Source organism: Zonotrichia albicollis, chromosome 1 (assembly GCF_047830755.1).
Source record: "Zonotrichia albicollis isolate bZonAlb1 chromosome 1, bZonAlb1.hap1, whole genome shotgun sequence".
Classification (NCBI taxonomy): Eukaryota; Metazoa; Chordata; class Aves; order Passeriformes; family Passerellidae; genus Zonotrichia; species Zonotrichia albicollis.
Window position 1 is genome coordinate 93,258,378 of NC_133819.1, and position 20,792 is coordinate 93,279,169.

The window sequence follows — 20,792 nt, forward strand, 5'->3', positions numbered from 1 at the left end:
CAATCATTCCCTGTGGAATGTGTTTGCTGGATCAAGGTTGAAGGATGCAGCACCTTGCTGGTTTCAGTCTCAAGGTCAAGCTGGGCTCCCTTCTGCACGATCTGGGGTCCTACAGACATTCCCAGTCCAGTACTGAACAGCAGGAGTGTCCTGCTTGTCAGCACAGATCACAGACTCCTTGCTATTGCTAAGTACAGAAAATTGAGTCAATGCATGATTGTTAGGCTTAATTATAGGTGGCATATATAAAATCAGCCCTCCTTTCCTATTTCTCTCTTCTTTTTTTTAACAGAAAATGCCCCAAAAATAATAGAGGACGTCGGCAGAAGCAAAACCTAGGCCATTTTACTTCAGATACATCATCCAGAATGGTTTAACTTAGTGCTTTTTATACCTACATTGACCATGTGATGTACATTTTTATTATATCTTTTTTTAAAGAATGGAAATATTTATTTCAGAGGCCTTATTTTTGAACATTTTTAGTGTCACAATGTTGGTCTGTATTCTGAAAGCATCAGCTCTAACAGCTATGGACTGCTTTAGTATCTTTACTTTTATGTTTTTGAATACAGTAGTTCATTTTCTGTATCTGTATCACATGGTTATATAATAGACTTGTGCTTTATCCATGGAATGTAATATTTTTGGGAACACAGATTTATTCCAACAATGGTTGTAGACTTAAAAAAACCCCAACAAACCAACAAAATAAGTCCACATTACCTAAAAAACAAGGCATGAACTAAAGGTAAAAATGTTTACAGCTTACTTTTCTTATGAGGAACTAGAAAACACTGTGTTTAAATACCGTAGATATTTAAATGTTTTTGGAAGTTAGTAACTGATTTTTAGACACTGCCTATCGCATGAACTGTGAAGCTGTGTGCTGTGTGTAGTTGTAACATATTTATAAAATGTGTGGGCTGGGTCTAAGCACTGCCATCTTCAGAAATAATTCCAACAATTTATTTTTAAAGACGAAAATTATAAATTTCATAATTTGGGAAGTTACCTGGTAGAACAGATGGCACAGGTCCAAAAGAAGTAGGTCTTACTAGATTTAGGTATTATAAAAATTGGTGTTGAATAATTGAACACAGATAATTGGAATAAAGCCTACTTTATCACTGTTAAAACTGTTTTAATACTTCTTAAACTTTTTTAAAGAAAATACATGTTTTAACACCTACAATACAGATTGTATAGTGTTTGTGATCAAAATAAAAAAAAATAAAAGTGAATGAATTACTAGTGCTCTTGTATAGAGTATTTTCAAGAGCTAAAGAAGTCCATCCAAATTAGTCTGCTGGTCATAGTTATATTAATAGACTGTTAGTTGTCGTTTGAAAGATCCCAAGATAAAGTGTGAATAGGATGTGTTCAGCTGTTTTAACATGTAGTGTAGGCTTTCAGAATTTTGCATGTAGGATTTAATAATTTGTTCAATAAAAAAAAAAAATGCTTTCAACATTTTGAACTGGAAAAGCATGTCACAATACAACGTTTTCACTATATTGCCTCTGGTTTAGTGTGTGTTTATTTGCTACCCCATGGGGTAATTGCAGCAAGCTGAAGACCTGAAGTTGTTTTGCTGGAAAAGAAACAGCCGTGCTAATTTTCCTGACCGCTTTTTGAATTCCCTCAGAGGAAAGCACTCCAGTAACATGAAAACAAAAGTAGATCTTTAAAAATATGCAAGTTTGCTTTCCTGCTTAATTAGCAAGTTACTTAACTTTCCTGGATTAACACTAATAACTTCATCAGTACAGAAGCGTGACCCTTTAAACGTATGTTCCTTTCCAGATATTGCTTCCTAATTTTAGGGGTTTCATGTTGCTGAAAGTATCTGAGCAATCATGTGTGGATATTTTGTAGTCAGAAGTATTTGACCAAGCTCCAGGAGCGGCGTTTCACGCCCTACTTTGAGCATCGCCGGAGCCAGCTGTCGCCCTGGCTCCCTGCAGCAGCGCCAGAATCGTTCTGGCAGGATCGCCCAAACTTCGCCTCCCTCCAACCTGGCTGAAGGCAGGCGGAATGGATCGCCGCGAAATCCCCTCGGAGGCTGACAAAACTCACCAAAATCGTCTCTCCAGCGTCATCGAGGAGGAGGAAGAGCAAGATGCGGCTTACACGATTGTGACAGTCCTGGACAAAGTGGCCAACATTGTTGACAGCGTGCAGGCGAGCCAGAAGAGGATAGAGGAGAAGCACAGGGAGATGGAAAATGCCATCAAGACCATCCAGATTGACATGCTAAAGCTTGCCCAGGCTCATGGCAATACTGGCTTCACGGTGAACAAGTTACTGCAGAAAACCAGCAAAGTCAGCTCCACCATGAAGGAGGTGCGGGCGCGCGTGGAGAGGCAGAGCACCAGCGTGCGGAAGGTGGCAGCAAAACAGGAGGAGATGCTGAGAAAAAACAAATTCCGGGTCGTGATCTATCAGGTAACCATGAACCTCATTTCTTGTGCTACTGTGGCTTTCCCACCTCCTCTTTGGTGACTTCTGGGAGGTGCTGGTTAACGAAGCTAAAGGTGCGGTCTGTCCAACATAGGAGTTATTTTATGCTTTCTTTAACACTGATCTGTGCTCCCCAATGCCTTTCAGCGTGAACCTACTGGCAGCAGCACACAGGGTCTATTATTAGTGTGGGTAGGTTTCTGAGCCAGTCGTGTAAGATTAACTGCAGATCAGCAAGGACTATTTGCTGCCTGTCCGAAGGGTAATATGAGGCAGGCCCTGTAAATCTTGTCATACAAACCATGCCTGACATTCATCTCTGTTATTTTTTTCACCGTATTAGGTAGAAGTGCAAATAGCAAAAGTGTTTTCAGGCTCCCTGAAATGCAGACTTTTTTCTAACACTAATTTCAAAACATGGTTGGTATAATTTGCAGCATTGCCCAGGCCTTCATACTGCTGACAAATTGGGACTTTTTTCATTGTCTCAGTCTATAGCAGTATATGTATAAACTAAGGCTCAGATCCACAAACCCTTCATGACAACAAATACTCCCTTGCATGGTCTACATTGGAAATGGTTTAACATAGCACTGTTCTTTCAATCACAGTGGGCAAGGAAATCATATAGTTTCTTTCACTGACCTTATTCTAGGATGTTCATTGTACATTAAAATAACTGTATTTGAAGAGATGTTTCATGAAACAGCATGGTCTCACTTGCATCTGTACAAACAGTGCAGACAGTTCTGGGGTCTTGCAAATCAGTGAGTGCTGTGAAACACATTTGGTCTGATCCTGTCTTTGCTGGAACCTCCCAGCTTCCCAGGTCAGTAGAAAGTAGGAGTGTTTGATATTTTGCCAGAAGCATAGCTGCTCCTTTTTTACCAGCAAGTCGCTAAAGTGTCTTTCAAATGAGTTGTATTCCTCATTTGGCATTTTTGAAAATACCACCCCGCATGAATAATACAATGCACCCCCATCACTCAGTTTTTACACTCTGATCTTGCATCTGTTTGTACATAAATGACATCATTTGCAATGAATGGAGCCATGTGTTTCACTGAGTTTATACACCACAGTGAACAGCTGACAAATTCTTCATAATCTAGCTTTCTTAAAATAGTTCATTTTCCACTACTGGGAAAAAATAGCTGAAAAAATAGAAAGGGCTGAAGGTGGGGAATATTACCTCTTTAATGTTATATTAGTACCACATACAGCCAAATTGTGCCTCCCAGATTTTCTGACTGAATGACTAACTATGGCTGTTCAGGAGAAAGTACAGGCCAAATCTGTCCTATTATTACCATTATTGCACGCTGCATCGTCATCTCTGAATAGAAAACAGGCACTTTCACTTTTTGCTTGCAAATAATTTCCTAGCTAAAGGTAATAAATCTCTGTGACTCCCTGGTTAATGACATAATGCCATTTCATTGATGGGCCTTTACCATAATGACTGCAGCAGAACCAATGCTTTGAAAATATTTTTTCTTAAAACAGTATTCATTACATGATGTAAATTCTTCTGCTAGCAAGGCAAGAGCTGTTGTTTATTTTAAAATATAGTAAAATTTGGTCAAAATGGATTTACACACAGGTGTAAAGAACAGCTGTTGGTACTTTCAGATATTTCATACAAATGGGAGATGGCCCTCCCAGTGTGTGCTTTCCCCAAGAATCACCTTCAGTAGGAGTTTATGATTTCTCTGCTGGTTTTGCTGGACAAGAATGACCTGCACCCTGTTCTGTATGTTTAATTCTTAGGTGGTACTTTTCAGGAAAGGAAACAGCATTTTTTCCTGTCTTTCTGGTTTCCTCTTCCTACAGTGGTTTAGAACTGTCAGTGAGAATATGAGTGACTCCCTCCTTAACTTCCATCCCTTTTGTAAGGCAGACTGAAGAACCTTTTCCCACTTGCATGGAGGAGAAGCAGGATCCCTCTAGGATTTGCCATTTGACACTTTCCTGGAGAGGGATAACTGCAACGCTGCCCGAAACCTGGAACCCTCTAGGTAGGCAAGAGTGCACTGTGACCTGAAGGCACAGGTACACTTAGGAAGGTCTCTTTCTCACAAGTGCAGTGATTTTCACACTGCTGATTTGCACCAGGGCAGGCACACTGCTGCAGGGCCAAGACCTGAATGACTGGAGCTTGGCTGGGATGAGTGGGAGTCTGTTAATAGCTCCGGAGCCAGCGTGCTCCCTGCGCTATACGTTACTAATGGCTGTAACCAAGTTGTTTACTCTGGGCCTGTGATTGACACCTCTTCTGCACAGAGGTGTTCTTTTTTTCTGATGAACTATTTGGAACATTGTGATGGGGCCAATGACCCGGGTGCTGCTGGCATGGAATCTTTACACGGGCAAGCACATGTGGATTTTAGTTTTAACTTTTGCCAGAACATCAGCGTATGAGGAAAAAGGAGACACCAATTAAATGCTAAAGATTTCCTTTCAAGTGGGTAGCTTTGATCTTATCATTGATGGAGGGAGTAGGCAGGTTGAAAAGGATCATTGGCTGAAGGAGATTGTCCCAAGAGATCTCAGCAATGATGAAAGGAGTTGGCAATATCCTCACGTAAAAAAAGACAAAGTGATCATCCTTGAGCAGAACGATTAGGGAATTGAGAGCATTCATTTTTAGAAGGCCATGTGGTTGAGGAAAAGATTTGGTAGCAGGCAGCTCTCCTCCCTAGGCTGACTGCATGATTGAAAATGCCAGGTTACTTCAGACTTTCTAGTGAAGTCTTTGACCCTGGAGTGCTGTGTGCCCTGAGACTATAGTAGGGAATAAAAAGGATGTTGTAGGTTGTACAGGTCACTGCTCATTTCTGTTCAGGTTAGTCTGAATAACCAGCTGTAAGAGCTATCATTTCTCTGAAGTCAAAGAGCATTTAACAGTTTAAATCATTCTGAATAAAATATTCAGAAATTAAAGGGGAATTTTTTTTTTTTACCCTGAATGAACTTGTTTCATTTGCTTTTCTGCATGTCCTGCAAGTCTCTATTTAAATGGAACTGTACAGGCACCAGAAAGTCCATGTTACTGTTACTGGGCTTTCTGTCTATTATTACTTCACAAAAGCACCATAAATAAGGAACTGCTCCTTATGAAGGGATACATGCATTTGTTTTACTCACTCCTGTCTGACATTTAAAATTAGTGGAGGTGTCATAAACCAAGATTATGGCTTGACTGACCTACACAGCAGGGTTACAGCTGATTTGTTTGCCCTGTGGTTGCTCCACTGTGCACACTGGGAGAGGCTCGCAGCAGCAGCCTTGTGCATGCCTCTGATATTATGCATAAATAATAAATAAGTTAAAATGTATGTGTCGTGTCTTGCTCACTGACATTCTGTGGCTATAATGACTAGGACAGTAAGAATGGTGAGATGAAGATGGGGATAATAATCTGGAAACCTGAGGTGGAAGCACCTTCATCTGAAGTGGCAGTAGAAATTAGGGTGTCAGGAGTTCAGGAAATTGCCATTAATTTGGTACCATTTGGGCATAAGAATGGCAGTCTCAAAAATGGCCCTGCAGAAGAAAATCCTTACTAGAATGGAGTTAAATAGCTCACCCAGAGCAGACTGTGCTAGGTGGCTCATATTTGATCATTTTTCTGTTTTGCAGAAACATAGGAGGTCTTATCCTTTCTCAAATTTAGGTACCTGATATCTTACCTCATATCTTACCCAGATAATCTGGAAAAAACAACAGGTGGCCGTGCATTGTGTTGAAATGTGAAGTGAAGTTTGCAATGGGTTTCTGAAGGTGTGTTTCTGTCCTTGTCAACTGCGTAATATCTTCCTTGAAAATCTTGATACAGAAAAGGTGTGATACTAAAAAAATGTGTTCAAAATTAGAAGCTGTTAGTCCATAGAAAGAAATATAGACAAGAAATCAAATTACTTTTAGAGCTGGAATAATGTTAATTTTAGTGTACACGGTGCTAATTCCTGCACTTTTAGTTCTGATTTGAAAGCATAAATGGATGTCTTCAGTCCTGGAGACAACAGGGTCTGTACAAAACTGCCTTCTAGAACTCATGGGAAGACAGGAAATCCACATTGTTATTAAAGTGCAGCCTGAAAACTTAATGGGGGAAAAAAATAGTGTGAATTGACTGACTACCTCTGACAGCAGAACACTGGCCTCAGCAGCCCAGCGACACAGGGCCTTTGTTGGAGTCTTGTGGCAGAAACCTTATAAATATTTTTACAGCTGGGATAGGTAATTGCCTTTGCTGAGAAAACAGAGAAGAAAATAAACCCAATTATTGTGTCAGAGAGTGTCATGAGAGCCCTTTGTTTGCATTGTTGAGCCCAGTGCTCCAGTTCAAAGTGCAGGGCTGGCCCCGTGCTGTGCAGCAGCCACTAATGGAGAAGCTATCAACCAGCTAAAGAAAAACTGCGTTTCTAGTGACATGTTTTCAGGCAATGAGGAGAAAGAAAAAGTTTAAAAAAATATTAAAAAAACAGATGTTGGGCTGCTTCTATGTTCCTAAAATGAAATGGTTTGCATATTTCACAGGACTTTGTCCATACAAGCTGGACTCAACACCATTGGATCTGGTATCCCCAGAGCTGTTCCTTTGGGCTGATCCTCACAAGGGGACAGGCTGTCCTCTTTGCAGAGCTGCCATTGATTTTTCTCCACCTATTAGCACTGAGTGGTGGAAACAGCTGATCTTGGTTTACATTTGCACTGGGTGCAGCTGTTCAGGGCTTCCCTTGGGGTTGAGAACCCCTTCCCTTGGGATTGCCCTGCAGGTCAGTACAGGAGTGCAGTTACAACATGAGCCTCCTGTGTCGTGTCTCTTCTCCGTGGTCCTAGAGGCTCCTAGAATGGTCACCAGGAGCTGTGGCTGGCTGCTGTGGGCACATGTGTATCTGAGAATGGAATCATAGAATCACTTAGGTTGGAAAATTCCTCTTGAGATCATCAAATCCAGCTGTTCAGCAACACCCTTCATTCCTGAGGCACAGATTTGGGAATGGACTTGACTGGGGACATGCAGCTGGGATTCATATTCTCAGCACTACTGAAGATAGCCAAGCTTGCAATTAGCCCCTTAGTACAGGCAAAAAGTTGATCAAAACAGCACAGGAATGGAGATGAGGAATATGTGAAGTCACAAACAGGAGGTTTAGGATCTGGGACAGGACTCATGTTGCCAGGCAATAATTTGACATCAGTAACACAGATGTTTGTACATTTGGCCTGTATGTTCCTTTTCAAGTAAGCAGAGAGAAGTGTGAGGAGCCTGATTCTCCCAACCTGTTGTAGACATCTAATTCTGGATCCAGTTCCTACTTTATAAGTATCTGTTCTCTCCATACAGTTAAAATGTTGTCCAGGAATGAGTCCATATGGAATTCTCACTTATACTTGAGAACTCTTCCGTGGTCTAGCTGACTTGTAGGAACACTCACCACGTGATGAATGAATGAATTAAAACATTACCAGATATTTTTTTCCTGTCCCATCACACCTTGTGATGCTTTTTGCCCTTCAGTTGCAAGGGGCTTCCAGAAACCTTGGAAATGAGGAATTTCACCAGTTTGATTGCAAGCCTGCAAACTGACCTGCAGAGCTATTCCCTGGTCTAGTTCCATACAGCAATAGCAGAGCAGAGAAAGAGTGAAGCTTTTGTTTTCCCCTGAAGCTGCAGTCGTCCTTTTTGTACAGCATGAGGTAGCCTGGAGCCGAGGGCTTCTCGACTGATGTGGTGTAACTGGGAACTGGCTGCTCATTGACTGCTGCAAACCACAGACACTGATAACGGGCAAATGAGATGAGTTCCTTTGTAGTCATTGTATGCTGGTGGTTGAATTAATGAATTTCTGACAGAATTTAAATAAAAGGGATGGGAATTAGGCTTCACAAAAGAGAAATGAGGGGAGCTGACTGTTCCAGACTGGTTTTTCACTGTGTAAAAATAATTCTAAGTGCAGCAACAGCACTTAGCCATAAAGTCTTCTATGCTGAAGTGTTTATCTGATAAAATTTCTTAGGTGGCCTTTTAAAATAATCCTGTTTGTCTCTCATCTGAGCAGTTTTTTGGCCTGCTGTCAGAGATTCTGAAATGACATATTTACAGAAGAAATTAGGGGATCACTTGAGATTTATAAAGCTTCACTCTTAACTGTTAGAATATGAGTCAAAGTACTGAATGATTTCTAATTGGTTATTCATCAGTGGTTTCATGTTGATTTAGAGCACAATTTCAAGGAGGTTTTTTAATGATTTACCTTGGCTACCAGTCTGAATAACAAATCATTCATCCAACATGCAAATTTCTAAGATTTGTTTAAAATATTGTGGCAGTGCAGTTTCCTGCCCACAAGCTGCCCATCATTTGCATCACCAATTGTCACAGACACATCAGCAGAGCCAGAGCAGGCTCTGGGTTCCCTTTGACCATTTTACTGCTTCGTGCTCTGTTTCAGAATTGTCAGGTGATCACCAGTCAGCCCCATCTGTGCTTGTGTTAATCATCACCTGCACCTTCTGTGTCATACACCCCAAGGCTGAAAGATCATTTGCTGTGACCTTTTCCCTGGGCAACACAATGACTCCAAGTTATGGAGTTTCATCAGTCTCTCCTCCCTACTTATGCTGTGAGCAGTTTCTTTAAGACCATTTTGGGTCTTGATTTTATATATACAATACATAATTAAGTATATATACATATATGTTATTTTAGATATATAAGAATGAATTATTTATTTAGTCATTCTGATTTTCTGAGTTTTTTTATTTTAAAAAGCTTTTTTCTACTAAAATGTTGATTGAAATTAGGTAATAGTTGAGAGCTGATAACTGTTGCCTTTAATAAAAAGCTGTTTAGAGTTACATTTTCAAGCTATTTAGAAAGAGAACACAAAACCAGTTTTTAGCATTTCTTGCAAATATTTACATGCAATACAGTGCATTATCTTTTTCCTCTCTGCCAGTTTTGGAAGCCCAGTCTGAGTATTGAAATACAAAGCTTTGAATGCATATACAAAAAAACACAAAAGGACAAGGGATGTGAAGCTCTTGAATTGGCTACATTCATTAAAATGCCCTCATATTCCATTAGTTTTTCTTTTCAAATGACATAAACTTATTACTGAAATTATCATTTCAAATGTTCATGTACTTAAGTGAAGCCTAAGTATTGTTTTACAGTGACATTATGTTGCTGCTTTGCTTAGCAAATCAAGTGACCTCTAAATGAAAACCATACATCTTCTTAAGGAAAATAAAAGTACTGCTGCTATTAATTATTGATCCCATCTGTGCTCCCAAAGAGTGGAAATTTATCTAGTAAGTTTGTGAGGGAATCTTTTCAACAACCCTTTTTTCTTTTCCCAGCCTGGCAGTCCTTGCTGAAGGCATGACATTCTTCCAGCAGCCCCCTTTGGCTCCCTAGGGCAGCAGTAAGGGAAGGCTGCTTTAAGAGCCAGCCTGATCCTTGCCAGGACACCACGGCTGCAAAATACCTGAGACATTGCTAAACAATTTGCTCTGCCATTTGCCCCTTTCTCTTCCCAGAGAAGAGGAGAGCCTGGCTGTGCAGGCAGGGTTATCAAGCAGGCACATTCTGAAACAGCCTCTTCCCCTGCGTGCTTCAATTATCCAAGCATTGCCACCCTGTGAGTCTCATAGGGTTGATTAGAGGCACTGCCACATTTAAGGTTATTTACCTACTAGTTTTAAGATTTGAGCACGGTGGAAAAGTCAGCACGTTTCCCTTTGCATGGTTGAGAAGCAGGTGCACTAGCCTTCTCTCATAAATGCTTTACTATAGCCTATGGGAAAAAATGCTACTGCTTTGATCCCTTCCTTGTGGTTAGAATATGCCTGCAGTGCCTGCAAAATGCTCACTGTTCCCCCCCGCCCCCATGGGTGCTGAGCAGCCAGAATTCTGGCAGCTGATGGAGAGTTTGAGGAGCAGAAGGAGGGTTTGAAAGACACAGGCTAGGTCCACTTGAAAATTTTCTAATTGTGAATGAAATTGAAATGAGAGCAGGGGGTGAAAATACCAGTGATGGAGTCAGACTTTGTTAGGTTTCAGTGCCATGCTGGCCTTCTTATCAAAGCTGAGGGTTACTTATATGTTTACTTTGTATTCAGCCTGGGCCTTAAGAACTCAAAATTCTTTGGCTAGACATATTTGAGAGGTTAAATACTAAAAAAATTGGAAAAAACAAACTTCAGTTTTAAGATGCTTTCTTAGCAAACTTGCCATGCTAGGGGCTTTACCAGCCACTCCTGAATTGTGCAGTTGTTCTGTTAGGGTGTTATACCTCAAAGCTTTGTCTATTAAAGCTTTTCCTTAAGCAGTGGATCTAAATACCCTGCACCTACAACTGCAAAGGTCTCCAGGATTTTCCCTTACCATTCAACCTATGCTTTCAGTCCCTCCTTTGCTACCACAAAACCTGAAGTCTTTCTCCTTTCAGGCTTCATGTCCTTGCAGACACAAACATTTCCCCAAAACATTTCCAGTTTCAATATACCATCTAATCTGACTAATTTGTCCCCTCCCTCCTCCTACACCCATTCATGACACACAACTTCTCTTCTCAGCCCCGCTATCCCCTGAAAATTTTAAGCTCTACAAGCAAGGTACCTGAGCCATGGCATGCTTGCTCAGATGAACAAGCTTGGGAGGGACAGACAGAATGACTCAGAACCACAGCCAGCTTCACAGGAGAGCACTTATTTCTTTGTGTCAGGACCCAGCTCCATTCTCAATTTGGTGGAAAATGCCTGAATGTTTCTGTGTTAGTGGAGGGGCCATGTAAGGGTGAGAAGGTGGGAGATGCATAATATGAGCATGTGTATTACACTTCTTGTACAAATCAAAGACAACTTCCAAATCAAACACTTACATGACAGATTCACCAACTTTTTTCTTGGAAGAGAAGGAAAAAATATTGTTCTGTTTGAAAGAGCTAAGTCTGTTTGCAGTGTGTTGAGTGGTGGATAACATTTCAGGAGATTACGTCCAATGAGCAGTTATGGCAAACAAACGCACAAGAACCAGTGTGAGCACCCTCTGCAGGTGCTCCTTCTAGGAAGAGCGATAAAAGGGAAAGGGAATGCTCAGCTTTCACAGATTTGTTTTCTGATTCTGGCCTCTGCATGTTTTTGTGGTTTTCAGTAGATGAAGCAAGCAGAGTACACGTCCTATATATTAATCCATACACAGCCCCTATGACTGCATGCCTGTTTCCTCAAAGAATCATGTTAAAAAAAATTGACTGCTTGGTATAATGTTTTACTGTGAAATAATCTCCTGTCCTCACTTTAGACCCTCCCTTACCTCCCATGAGTGGTGATGGTGGTGGGTACAAGTTCTTCCTAGCAAAATGCTTAAGCAGATTTTTAACAAAAATCTTGAAAGCAGCATCATCAATGGCTCAACTCCCTTCTCATCCTCCCCAAAGATTGGACTGCCCAATCCTGCTATTCCCAGTCCCATCTGCTTTATAGACAAGGAGAAAGCTCACCCAATTTAGGACTTTGTTCTGTGCTGCTGAAATCAGTAGGTGTTTGGTCTTTTGGTTTTAGTGAGCTTTTAAAGGAGCTGGTAGCTACATGCTTTGACTCTGTCTGTGTCCCACTTGGTACTAAAGCTTCTTGTTCTTGCCTTAGGAAGGACGAGCTCCTCTCTTCTCTCTGCCCCATGGAAATCTAGTGATAAGAAGAAATGGGTTAGGAGCAGGAGAGAGAGAAATGAAGCAGATGAAAAAGCTCACCTACTGAGCCTAAATCACTGAATTTTTATTCTGAAACCTTCCTAACATGCTAGGCAGGCTCACTAATACTTTCCACTTCGGTAACATCCAGAAATTTTGAGAGGAGATAGAAACTCACACTAATCTTTTGCCTTGCTACACTTGATTCTGCAAGATGTGTGCAGAGACCAAGGAAAAGAAGAAAATCAAAGATTTGGCAAAGTTCATGCTGAGACTGTAGGAGAATGAAAATGTTTCTCAGGATCTGCATGCAGCTCTAGTTTCTGTGTCTCATCTACAAGATCTTCATCTCACATGTTCTTGTTCATAACTTTCGATTCTAACGTGAGTAGGAAAGATAAAGTGCTCTGTTCTGTAGCTAACAGACTAAAAGTAAACACAATAAAAATCTAGCAATTGACAAAAAGTACAGACAAATTCTTCTTCCAAAGGAAGACAAATATTTCAGAGAAAATAGTGTCTCTGCCTTCCGTCTTTTTAAAAAGTAATCTTCATATGAAAGGCATATTCCTCTCCCCATATTGTATTCGTCTCTGTATGTACTGAAATTTCAGAATATTCATTCTGGAAATAGTTTTGTTACCATTTCAGCTGAAGGAACAGGGTATAATTTAAAAACATTTTAAGAAATTACTATCCAGCTGTGTTTTTAGTTAATTTTCAGGAAAAAAGAGATTATGTTTATGTGTAGAAGTCTTTATATAATTAATGTTAATTTGCACGTTAATGAAGATTATTAGCAAAGCATTGTAGTTTTGTTCCTGCTGATTTTGACAGATGAGTTGAACAACATTCTGCTGTAATCAATGTAACATAATTTGTCCCTATTTTTTCTAAGCATTAACAACTATTTTAGTAAAGGGTTTTTATTGAAGCCAAGGCATGATGAGAGGCTCTTAAGTGGGCTTTCTCTGTCAAATAGCTCAATGTATGTTATTTTATGTAAAATAACATGACTCACTACTAATGAGCCATTGTGAAAAATGACAGACATCTTTTTGGCCGGAAAGAAGTTCACAGCAAAATATTCAGTTGGCCGTACTTGCTATTCATGGGTTCACAGCTTCAAGATCTCTCCTATTGTCTACATTAGAATGATAATGCTAAGGGTAGAGTCCTGGCGCTGCCTTGCCCGAGAAATCAGCTGTTGTGGTTAGCACTAATGAGAAACAGCTTAGACAAGTGTCACACAGCTGTTGTACATACAGCTGTTTGCAGCCCAAGGGGCTGCTCCTCCTGGGAGAACAGCACAGGCACATCTATGTAAAAAGCTGATAGGGAAGAAGGAGGTGGCATTGTCTATCTCAGACCCCTCCTACAACGTACAGTTTTTCTGCTCTGCATGCACTGCACTTCTAGATAGAACTCACTGACACTGAGCCACAAATTTGTACTGTCCATGCAGACCAGGGAAACAGCTTTCTTAGAAGATTCTCTCTGTTCATATAAATCTTTCATTGCCATAAACATTTTTCCCTTTTTCTTTTTTCCTCTCAGTGATCCTTAACCACTAGCTCATTCTTGGTAAATTTTTTTGTTTACTGTGGACAGTTTTTGGAAGTCTTCCATGTTTTTGAGCTTTGAGCCTCTAGCAATTCTTCTTTGGAGAGGCTGAATGAATTCCTAGGGCTAAGGTATCTAGGATAGTCACCATTTCCAAGCATGCTGCTGATACACATTAGATGTGTCATATAAATATATAATTCTGATTCTGCATGCTCAAACAGGCCACCAAATTCACCACAGGAGACAGAGATGCTTACTCAGGAATATCATACATTTCCAGATGGAATAAATCATGTTCACCTCAGTGATGGTGCAGGTGCTGAATGAATTGTGTGCTACTGGGTTTACCAAATAACATCTGCCTGCTTTACTGATTTGTGCCCTTGAGCAGCCAGCCCATGTAAGTTAATACGGGGGAGCCTTTCCCTTCTGGGCAGCAACAGCAGTGTTTGCTAAGTTCCAAACAGTCAAAAATGCACAATTGTCTTGGTAATAGCAGTAGACTGAAGCTACTTGTATCATTGAGATATTTGCTTGGATAGCGTACAGCTGACACAATTCCAAGAGCCTTTTTTGTCTACAGTGCCTGCTTTTATTGGTGAGGAATAATGGATCTAGGTCTGATCCAGAGCAGCAGATAAGTGCAAAAAAAAACCCAAAAAACCTAGACAAGTTTGGTCTGAAAACCATTAGAAGCCAGGACTCATAGGACCATTGCATTAATTAATTTCAGGTAGAACCAGAGTGAAACGAAATCTTTAATCAGGGATATAATATCTTTAGAGAACTTGGCACAGTTTTCTTTTGCCATTTGTGTTCTGCATAGATTGGGTATGATGGTACAAGCCTACCTTACTTTGTTACAGTATTAGATTTCAGTTAGGACTAAGTAACTGCAAGCCAACCAAAAAAAATAAAAAGCTTGAACCACCATCTTTTTGAAACAGACATGCTGGAAAATGACTCTCTGCTTTAATTCACAGGAGGAAACCGAGTGTCCTTCATCTCTCTCTGTTATCAAAGAGATGACACCAGGTGAAACTATAGAGGATGATTTCTTCCCACCTGATGATCTGTCTTCTGATGAAGAATATTATATCGAAGAAAGCAAAGCAACCAAGTTCAAGAAATCAGGCATGAGGCGCATTGATGACATCAAAAAGGCATTTTCAAGGGAAAATATCCAAAAGACAAGGCAAAATTTTGGCAAGAAGGTAAACAGGCTTCAAACAAGAATAGTAACCCCTGAGAGAAGAGAGAGGATCAGGCAGTCAGGAGAGAGACTGAGACAATCTGGAATAAGGATCAAGAAAACCATTTCACAGGCTGCTCCAACAAAGGAGACATTCAAGATCCATAAAAAAGGTAAAGAGCGAACAGGAGCCGAAGGTCAGGAGGGGATCCAGGAAGCCGGTGTACACATCGCCTCTGAGCTCCCAGCAGCAGAGCCCTTCACTGAAGAAATCTCTTACACAGAAGTGATCACTAAGGTAAAGAAAGACAAGAATAGTGCAACAAAAGGTGCTTCCCAGTCAACTGAAAGAGGGGTGACTATCCCAGAAGTTGTCCTTAAGCAGGAAAGAAAAGAAGGAGGAGGAGGAGGTGATGATGACGTCCCTTTGCTAGACTTAAAGCAATCAGTATAAGGAGTCAATGAGCACACACGCCATACTGTCCTCACTGAGCAAGAGAGAACACAGTATGTACTCACTCAGCTTTAGAAAAATGTGTGAATTTGTGTTCTATCACAAACCTGTGTTGGTGTTGTTCTGCCATCCACATAGATGTCTGTAGTGTTGTCTTCGTGACAAAAGTCAAGCCATGCAAACTGAATGAAGGGGCTCCCCCTGTGTCTCGGCGTGTGCCGATAGCCATTGTTAACCCCAATGGAACTCACAGTGTCAAAGGGAGATGGGAATCTGCTGCATTTCCAAGATTGATTTAGCAGTCACTTTACAGCCTACTCACTCTCATCGTTTCATATGCAACAGTATAAATTTATTTCCATTACGTTATACCAACTCATCTAATCAGAAAACAATAACAAAGCCATTACTTTGCTATTACTTTATATTAGCAAGAGGAAGAACTATGGAAAATGTCATTTAGCTGTACAAATATTATCACTTAAGGACCCTCACAGAAAAACAGGAAGAGCAAATTCCTGCTTTACCCATGGTATGAAAAAATATGGCAGGAATTATAGGGTTTTTTATAGAGTAAATTGTGTTTTTCTTAGTAGAAAAGAGAAACTCCTGAAATGACTAGAGGTTATTTCCAGACTTCTGGAATAGGAAGGTTCATTGTAAGTAAGCAATGTGTTTTGTGAATTTATGGAGAAAGAATAAAAAAGAAAACACATTAAATATGGAATAGCAGAAGGAAAAAGGAAGGAGGTATCGTATTCATGTTTTGGAAAGAGGAGATTGTGAGAAAGGCAACTGTATGAAGCAGTAAAAGTGGAATAAGATGAATGAGTAGGTTCTGGATAAATTGAGAGAAAAATTGGAATATTATAACTACAGTTTCCTTGAGATTTTTTAGAAAATTATTCTTTACAGAGGATCATAGGTTTTATGAATATAACTGACCAGACAAGGGAATTGCTTTGTTTTCCACTCTGTGTTTTTTCTGAGCTTCACTGCAATTAAAATCTATCCTGCAAAGTCACAGATGTACAGGGCCAATCCATTACCCAATTCTTTTTTTCCTATCATTGTCATTATTGACCAGTCACAGCCTCAGGGATTATGAGACAGACACCCTTTGGACTATGGAATGCTGTTTATTTGCAACTCTCAGGAGCCAGTGCCCTGACATCAGATATGTTTGTAAACATGACTGCTACAGTGACATGGGTGCAGGACTGTATTGCTCTCTTCATTCTTAAATGGAGTTGCCTTCAAAGCACTTACCTAAAGCAATGTTAGTCATTTACTATCTGTGTGAAACTTGTACAATATTGCCAAAAGCTGTATGATTGTATTTAATATTTCGGGTTCATTTTAACAGAAGAACATAACTTGGTTATCTATATACATTGTTTGAAGACTTCCAGCTAATTGTTAATCTATCATTCAAATATAATTAGTTTGATTTCAAGTATTCTGCCTGCCAGTTCTTTCATTTAGATTGGTGTACATCCCACTTGAAGTGAAACAGCTTTAGCAATAGTGACTAGGGAACACTGGTTGGGGAAGGTCAATGTTTTACTGTATCAGTGACATTTCAAATCAAATTAATGTTGTCAGATTGGGAGCAGCAACTCCACTGAGTGGAAGGGCAGGATAGAGCAAGAGAAGGAGATGGGGAAAGGAACACATTTCTGTCAATAGTAAATTGTTCATCTCCACTCTATTCTAATCACATGCAAAAAGGAAAGAGCATTTGCTTGTAGAATATACTGAAGGTTTTGTTTAGGTTCTTTACTAGTGATAAGAAGCCTTCTTGGAGCAAAGTCACTTTATGTTCGTCAGTTCTGTATAAAATTCTAGCTATCTTCAGTGAAATACTGTATGATTTTTGTGGTTCTTCAGTCATATGGCCGGCATTCTGTTCTGCAAGATTTGACATTTTTCTAAACTGATAAACAGGGTTTAGTTATTGAAATGAAAATTTTGATGTTCAAATAAGCTATTTCTTTGCATTTTTATACAGCAGAACACTATGTGATATAATATCATTGCCTACAGATTTTCTTCATATAGCATTTAATTTTCTCATTTTGCTTGACAAAGAAGTGATGTGGTTTCCATGGAGCATATCACATAGCACCAGATATAACATCTATCAAATATTTGGGTTTTTATGTTTACTTTTAGCTGCAATTGGTCAAAGCATGACTTATTTCATAGCAGGTAGTGAGTTCTTCTGTTGTGCAAAGTATTTCAATGCACATTTTTTATTTTAAATTACTATCACTGTTACTGACCTGACTTTTACATGTACCAAGAGATCAAAGTTAAATTATTTCATATCCCCTTATAAAGGTAGGGGAGGGGGAAAGCACTATGGCTTGCAACCTCAGTTTCTGTGGAACAGCACAGACCTTTGTTGCCTGAAGTCTCCCCCATCTTTTTCATAATTTCCAAGATCAATGATCATGAAGCCAAATCCTTCAGCCTTCTCAGAAAAAAAAATTCTCAATGAAATTGGTTGATGTACAGCTGCACTGCAGGGAGGTCTGGTGTACATTTTTGGAACAGTTGGTTTCACTTGAAACTATAATCTTGCCAGCACTGTTGCTCCTAGCTAAATGGAAAAAAGGGACCCTGTCCCTGTCTGCTCTGTCCTCCCAGAAGAAAGCTGGCGCTCTGTACTTCGTTGTGGGTGTGAGTGTGAATATCAAACTTCCTCATGGAAGAAACCTCACAGCTGCTAACTGCAGAGTAAAACTGGCTGTGCAAAGGGATGAACTGCTTTCTTAGACACTTGCTATACAAAAATTAGAAGTGTTTACAAGGAGAAAAAAAAATTAACAAAGTCCTGACTGCAAGTCCTTCTTTCATAACATCCAACAACAATTTCTTTTGCTTTGAATTTGTGCTAGTGAAAGAAGCCAAACACATATTCTGTCAATAGCCATTTGTCTATTAAAAAAAATTTCACTCATCCTTCAGTTACAGGGTAGACAGAAGTCTTGGTTAACACAAAAGTACTTCAGCCATTCCAGGTGAAGTATGGGCTGTGTGTCGTCTTCTTTTTTTAAAATAAACTGATGCAAAATACAGAACAAAAAGAAGTTAAGAGGTTTGAGTTTGCAGGATTCAGGCACTAATGCAAACAGAATGAGTACTAATAGAGCAAAAGTGGTGTTCAGATGTGTTTACTCTGCGAAAACTTTAAAACCTTTCTTTTTGTTAATAATGGGGCGTGTGCACACCTTCCTTACAAGTGGATATAGGTGTAGAAATGAGTTAATAGGTGCAAAAGGTACTTGTGCAAAGATAAACACTTCTGTTTCTATGATTGTTTGTATTAAAAAGCGACTGTTCGCTTTTGTAAAAAAAGGCATGAGAGGCAAGTAAATGGTCGCAGCCATTAGTAAAACCACCCAGCAAGTTTAGAAATGCAAAATCAAAGGAACTGTATATTGAAATATATGCAGATAAACATAAAACTTTACCATGCATTTAATTATCTTGTCATTACAGCTTTAATAATGCTATGGATGATGAGATTTTAACTACAAAGTTGAATTTAAAATAATTATATTGTATTATGAAAAATTATTGTGTTGAAAAGAAAGATAACATCTCCAAAAGAACCACCATAAGATGTCAGAACAGTTGTCAATATCATAAAGCGCTTTTTTATGTAATGCTTCCATTGTGAGCAAGTTAGTTGATTATATTCTTGCTTGCTTTATAAGAGTTGCCAAATTTACACCTGCAGCTGTTTTCCCTGTGATATTCCCAGGGTAAATAAATGTAGTATTTTTGCTGTGAACAGAGTAATTTATGTGCAACTAACATAATCTCTGTGTATCACCTGCCAATTCCCACCCCACTGTGAGAAGGCAGCTGCCACTTTGGCAATAACAATGCAACACTGCTACAGTTTAGTCCTACTTGGTGCCTCTTTCTTCCATAGCTGTCCATCCTTACTTCGAACTGCAGAGCAGTGCAACGCCCCTCAAAGTCCAGTGATCAGGGTTCTGCACTGTTCTCAGATGCAAAGAGAAGATGTAGGTCAGGTCTGTTCTCCGAGGCTTTCTGTAGACAGGGCAGCAGTACACATTTCCGTGTTGCCTCCTCGCGTCGCTCGGCGCTGTCGTGCTCACTGCGTACACGTGGACCACGGGAAGGCTCGTGAACAGCACCTGAGAAGGTAAAAGATACACAGGGCTCAGCAGAACAGAAGCAGGACAGGGTGTCTGAATTCTGAACATTAGAACTAGATTCAGTGATGCCTTCAGCAAAAGCACCTCAGCAGAGTACATGTGAGAGTACAAGTCCTACACTCACTAATATGTTGACACTAACTTCAAGCCAATGGCAGCTCAGGGACAACAGCCATCAGGAAGCCTGTTGGAAGGAAAGGAGAGCAGAAAAGTAGAAACATGGAAACCCACATGCTGTGGAGGTAGATGGAAAAATTTCAGGGTGGTTCTAGGAGAGACAGCAACCATTGCCTTTTTTCCCTTCCTTTGCCCCTTTCACTGGTATTTCCCATTCTTTCTCCACCTCTTTTTTCCTGAATGTCAGGACTAGAGCTACAAAAACCAAGCCGCAAACCTCTATACTGCTGACAGTGGAGCTTCTAACATCCAACGTGCCTCTTGGGCATTTACCAAACTTGATCACCTCAGTTCTTCCACCAAGATAAAGTATTCATTGTCAGGGGATAAAACAGGCCCAGATCCAAGAGCAACATGGAACTCTGCTGAACACTCCAGAGCACTTGAGTAAAACTCCATGTTTGAAGGGGTCTTTTGACAAACCAGGCAACAGAAGTTACAGCTGGCAAGGTTTAGTTTGGAAAACTTTCTCTCAGTCAGACACAGAAGTGTTTTACCTATGGACAGGAATTACCTCAATTCCAATTCCAGGACAGTTAGCACTGGCTTGGAAAAAGTGTACCAGTGCAAACAATGACAACTTTCCCTGGACCGTGACTACAGTATCCAATCATTACTCCATAGCTAGATTTTAAATCTGCTTAGTCACATCAGTAAAATATAACGCAATGCATGGATAACTGAGCATAAGACCAGAACTAATACTCTGCCTCATATTAAAGCACAAACACTGGGGATTTCTAGTCAACCAAACAATGACCTCCATATCAAACCTAGCCCAGGGCTTTGGAAGCTTTGATAAGGTCCCCCTTGGTCAGTCAAAAGAAGACTGGCTATGGGGTGCACTATTTTATTCAAACATAACTGTGCTGCTAGAGCCTCTGAAGCCAAGAAGCCCAGCATCTGGTCTGGTCTAGTGTTATGCATCCTAAATTCATTTTCTGACAGAAGTCTTTTTGTTCACTTCTGGCAGGTAAAGAGTCTGTCCTCTTCCCAGCACCACTAGTGTTGGTTACCCTCTTAAAACCTGTTGTGAAACC

General features: G+C 40.2%; 3 protein-coding genes across 7 annotated transcripts in view; 2 read left to right on the top strand and 1 right to left on the bottom strand.

Moving 5' to 3' along the window:
• Positions 1-1,517, top strand: part of TMEFF1 (transmembrane protein with EGF like and two follistatin like domains 1) — a 116,178-nt gene extending 114,661 nt beyond the window's left edge. Inside the window, exon 10 of the mRNA XM_005482927.4 lies at positions 293-1,517. Within this exon, the coding sequence (XP_005482984.1) occupies positions 293-377 (85 nt within the window). The 3' untranslated portion in view covers positions 378-1,517. The remainder of the gene's footprint in view (positions 1-292) is intronic.
• A 152-nt stretch (positions 1,518-1,669) lies between these two features.
• CAVIN4 (caveolae associated protein 4) lies at positions 1,670-16,835 on the top strand. Its single transcript, XM_014264276.3, has 2 exons — positions 1,670-2,448; positions 14,717-16,835. The coding sequence occupies exons 1-2, from the start codon at positions 2,038-2,040 to the stop codon at positions 15,377-15,379; spliced, it is 1,074 nt and encodes a 357-aa protein (XP_014119751.1). The 5' UTR covers positions 1,670-2,037; the 3' UTR covers positions 15,380-16,835.
• The window catches only part of LOC102067773 (dynein axonemal heavy chain 5), a 156,684-nt gene continuing 146,583 nt past the window's right edge, over positions 10,692-20,792 (bottom strand). For all 5 annotated transcript variants that reach the window (XM_074547041.1, XM_074547036.1, XM_014264275.3 and 2 more), the window contains one exon: positions 10,692-19,554. In XM_074547041.1, coding sequence (XP_074403142.1) covers positions 19,336-19,554 — 219 coding nt within the window. In that variant the 3' untranslated portion in view covers positions 10,692-19,335. The remainder of the gene's footprint in view (positions 19,555-20,792) is intronic.

Excerpts from the sequence above, each read along its gene's own strand:
- CAVIN4 (XM_014264276.3), top strand. The coding sequence starts at position 2,038 with ATGGATCGCCGCGAAATCCCCTCGGAGGCTGACAAAACTCACCAAAAT. Across the intron at positions 2,449-14,716 it reads TCCGGGTCGTGATCTATCAG|GAGGAAACCGAGTGTCCTTC; the intron begins GTAACCATGAAC and ends TTTAATTCACAG.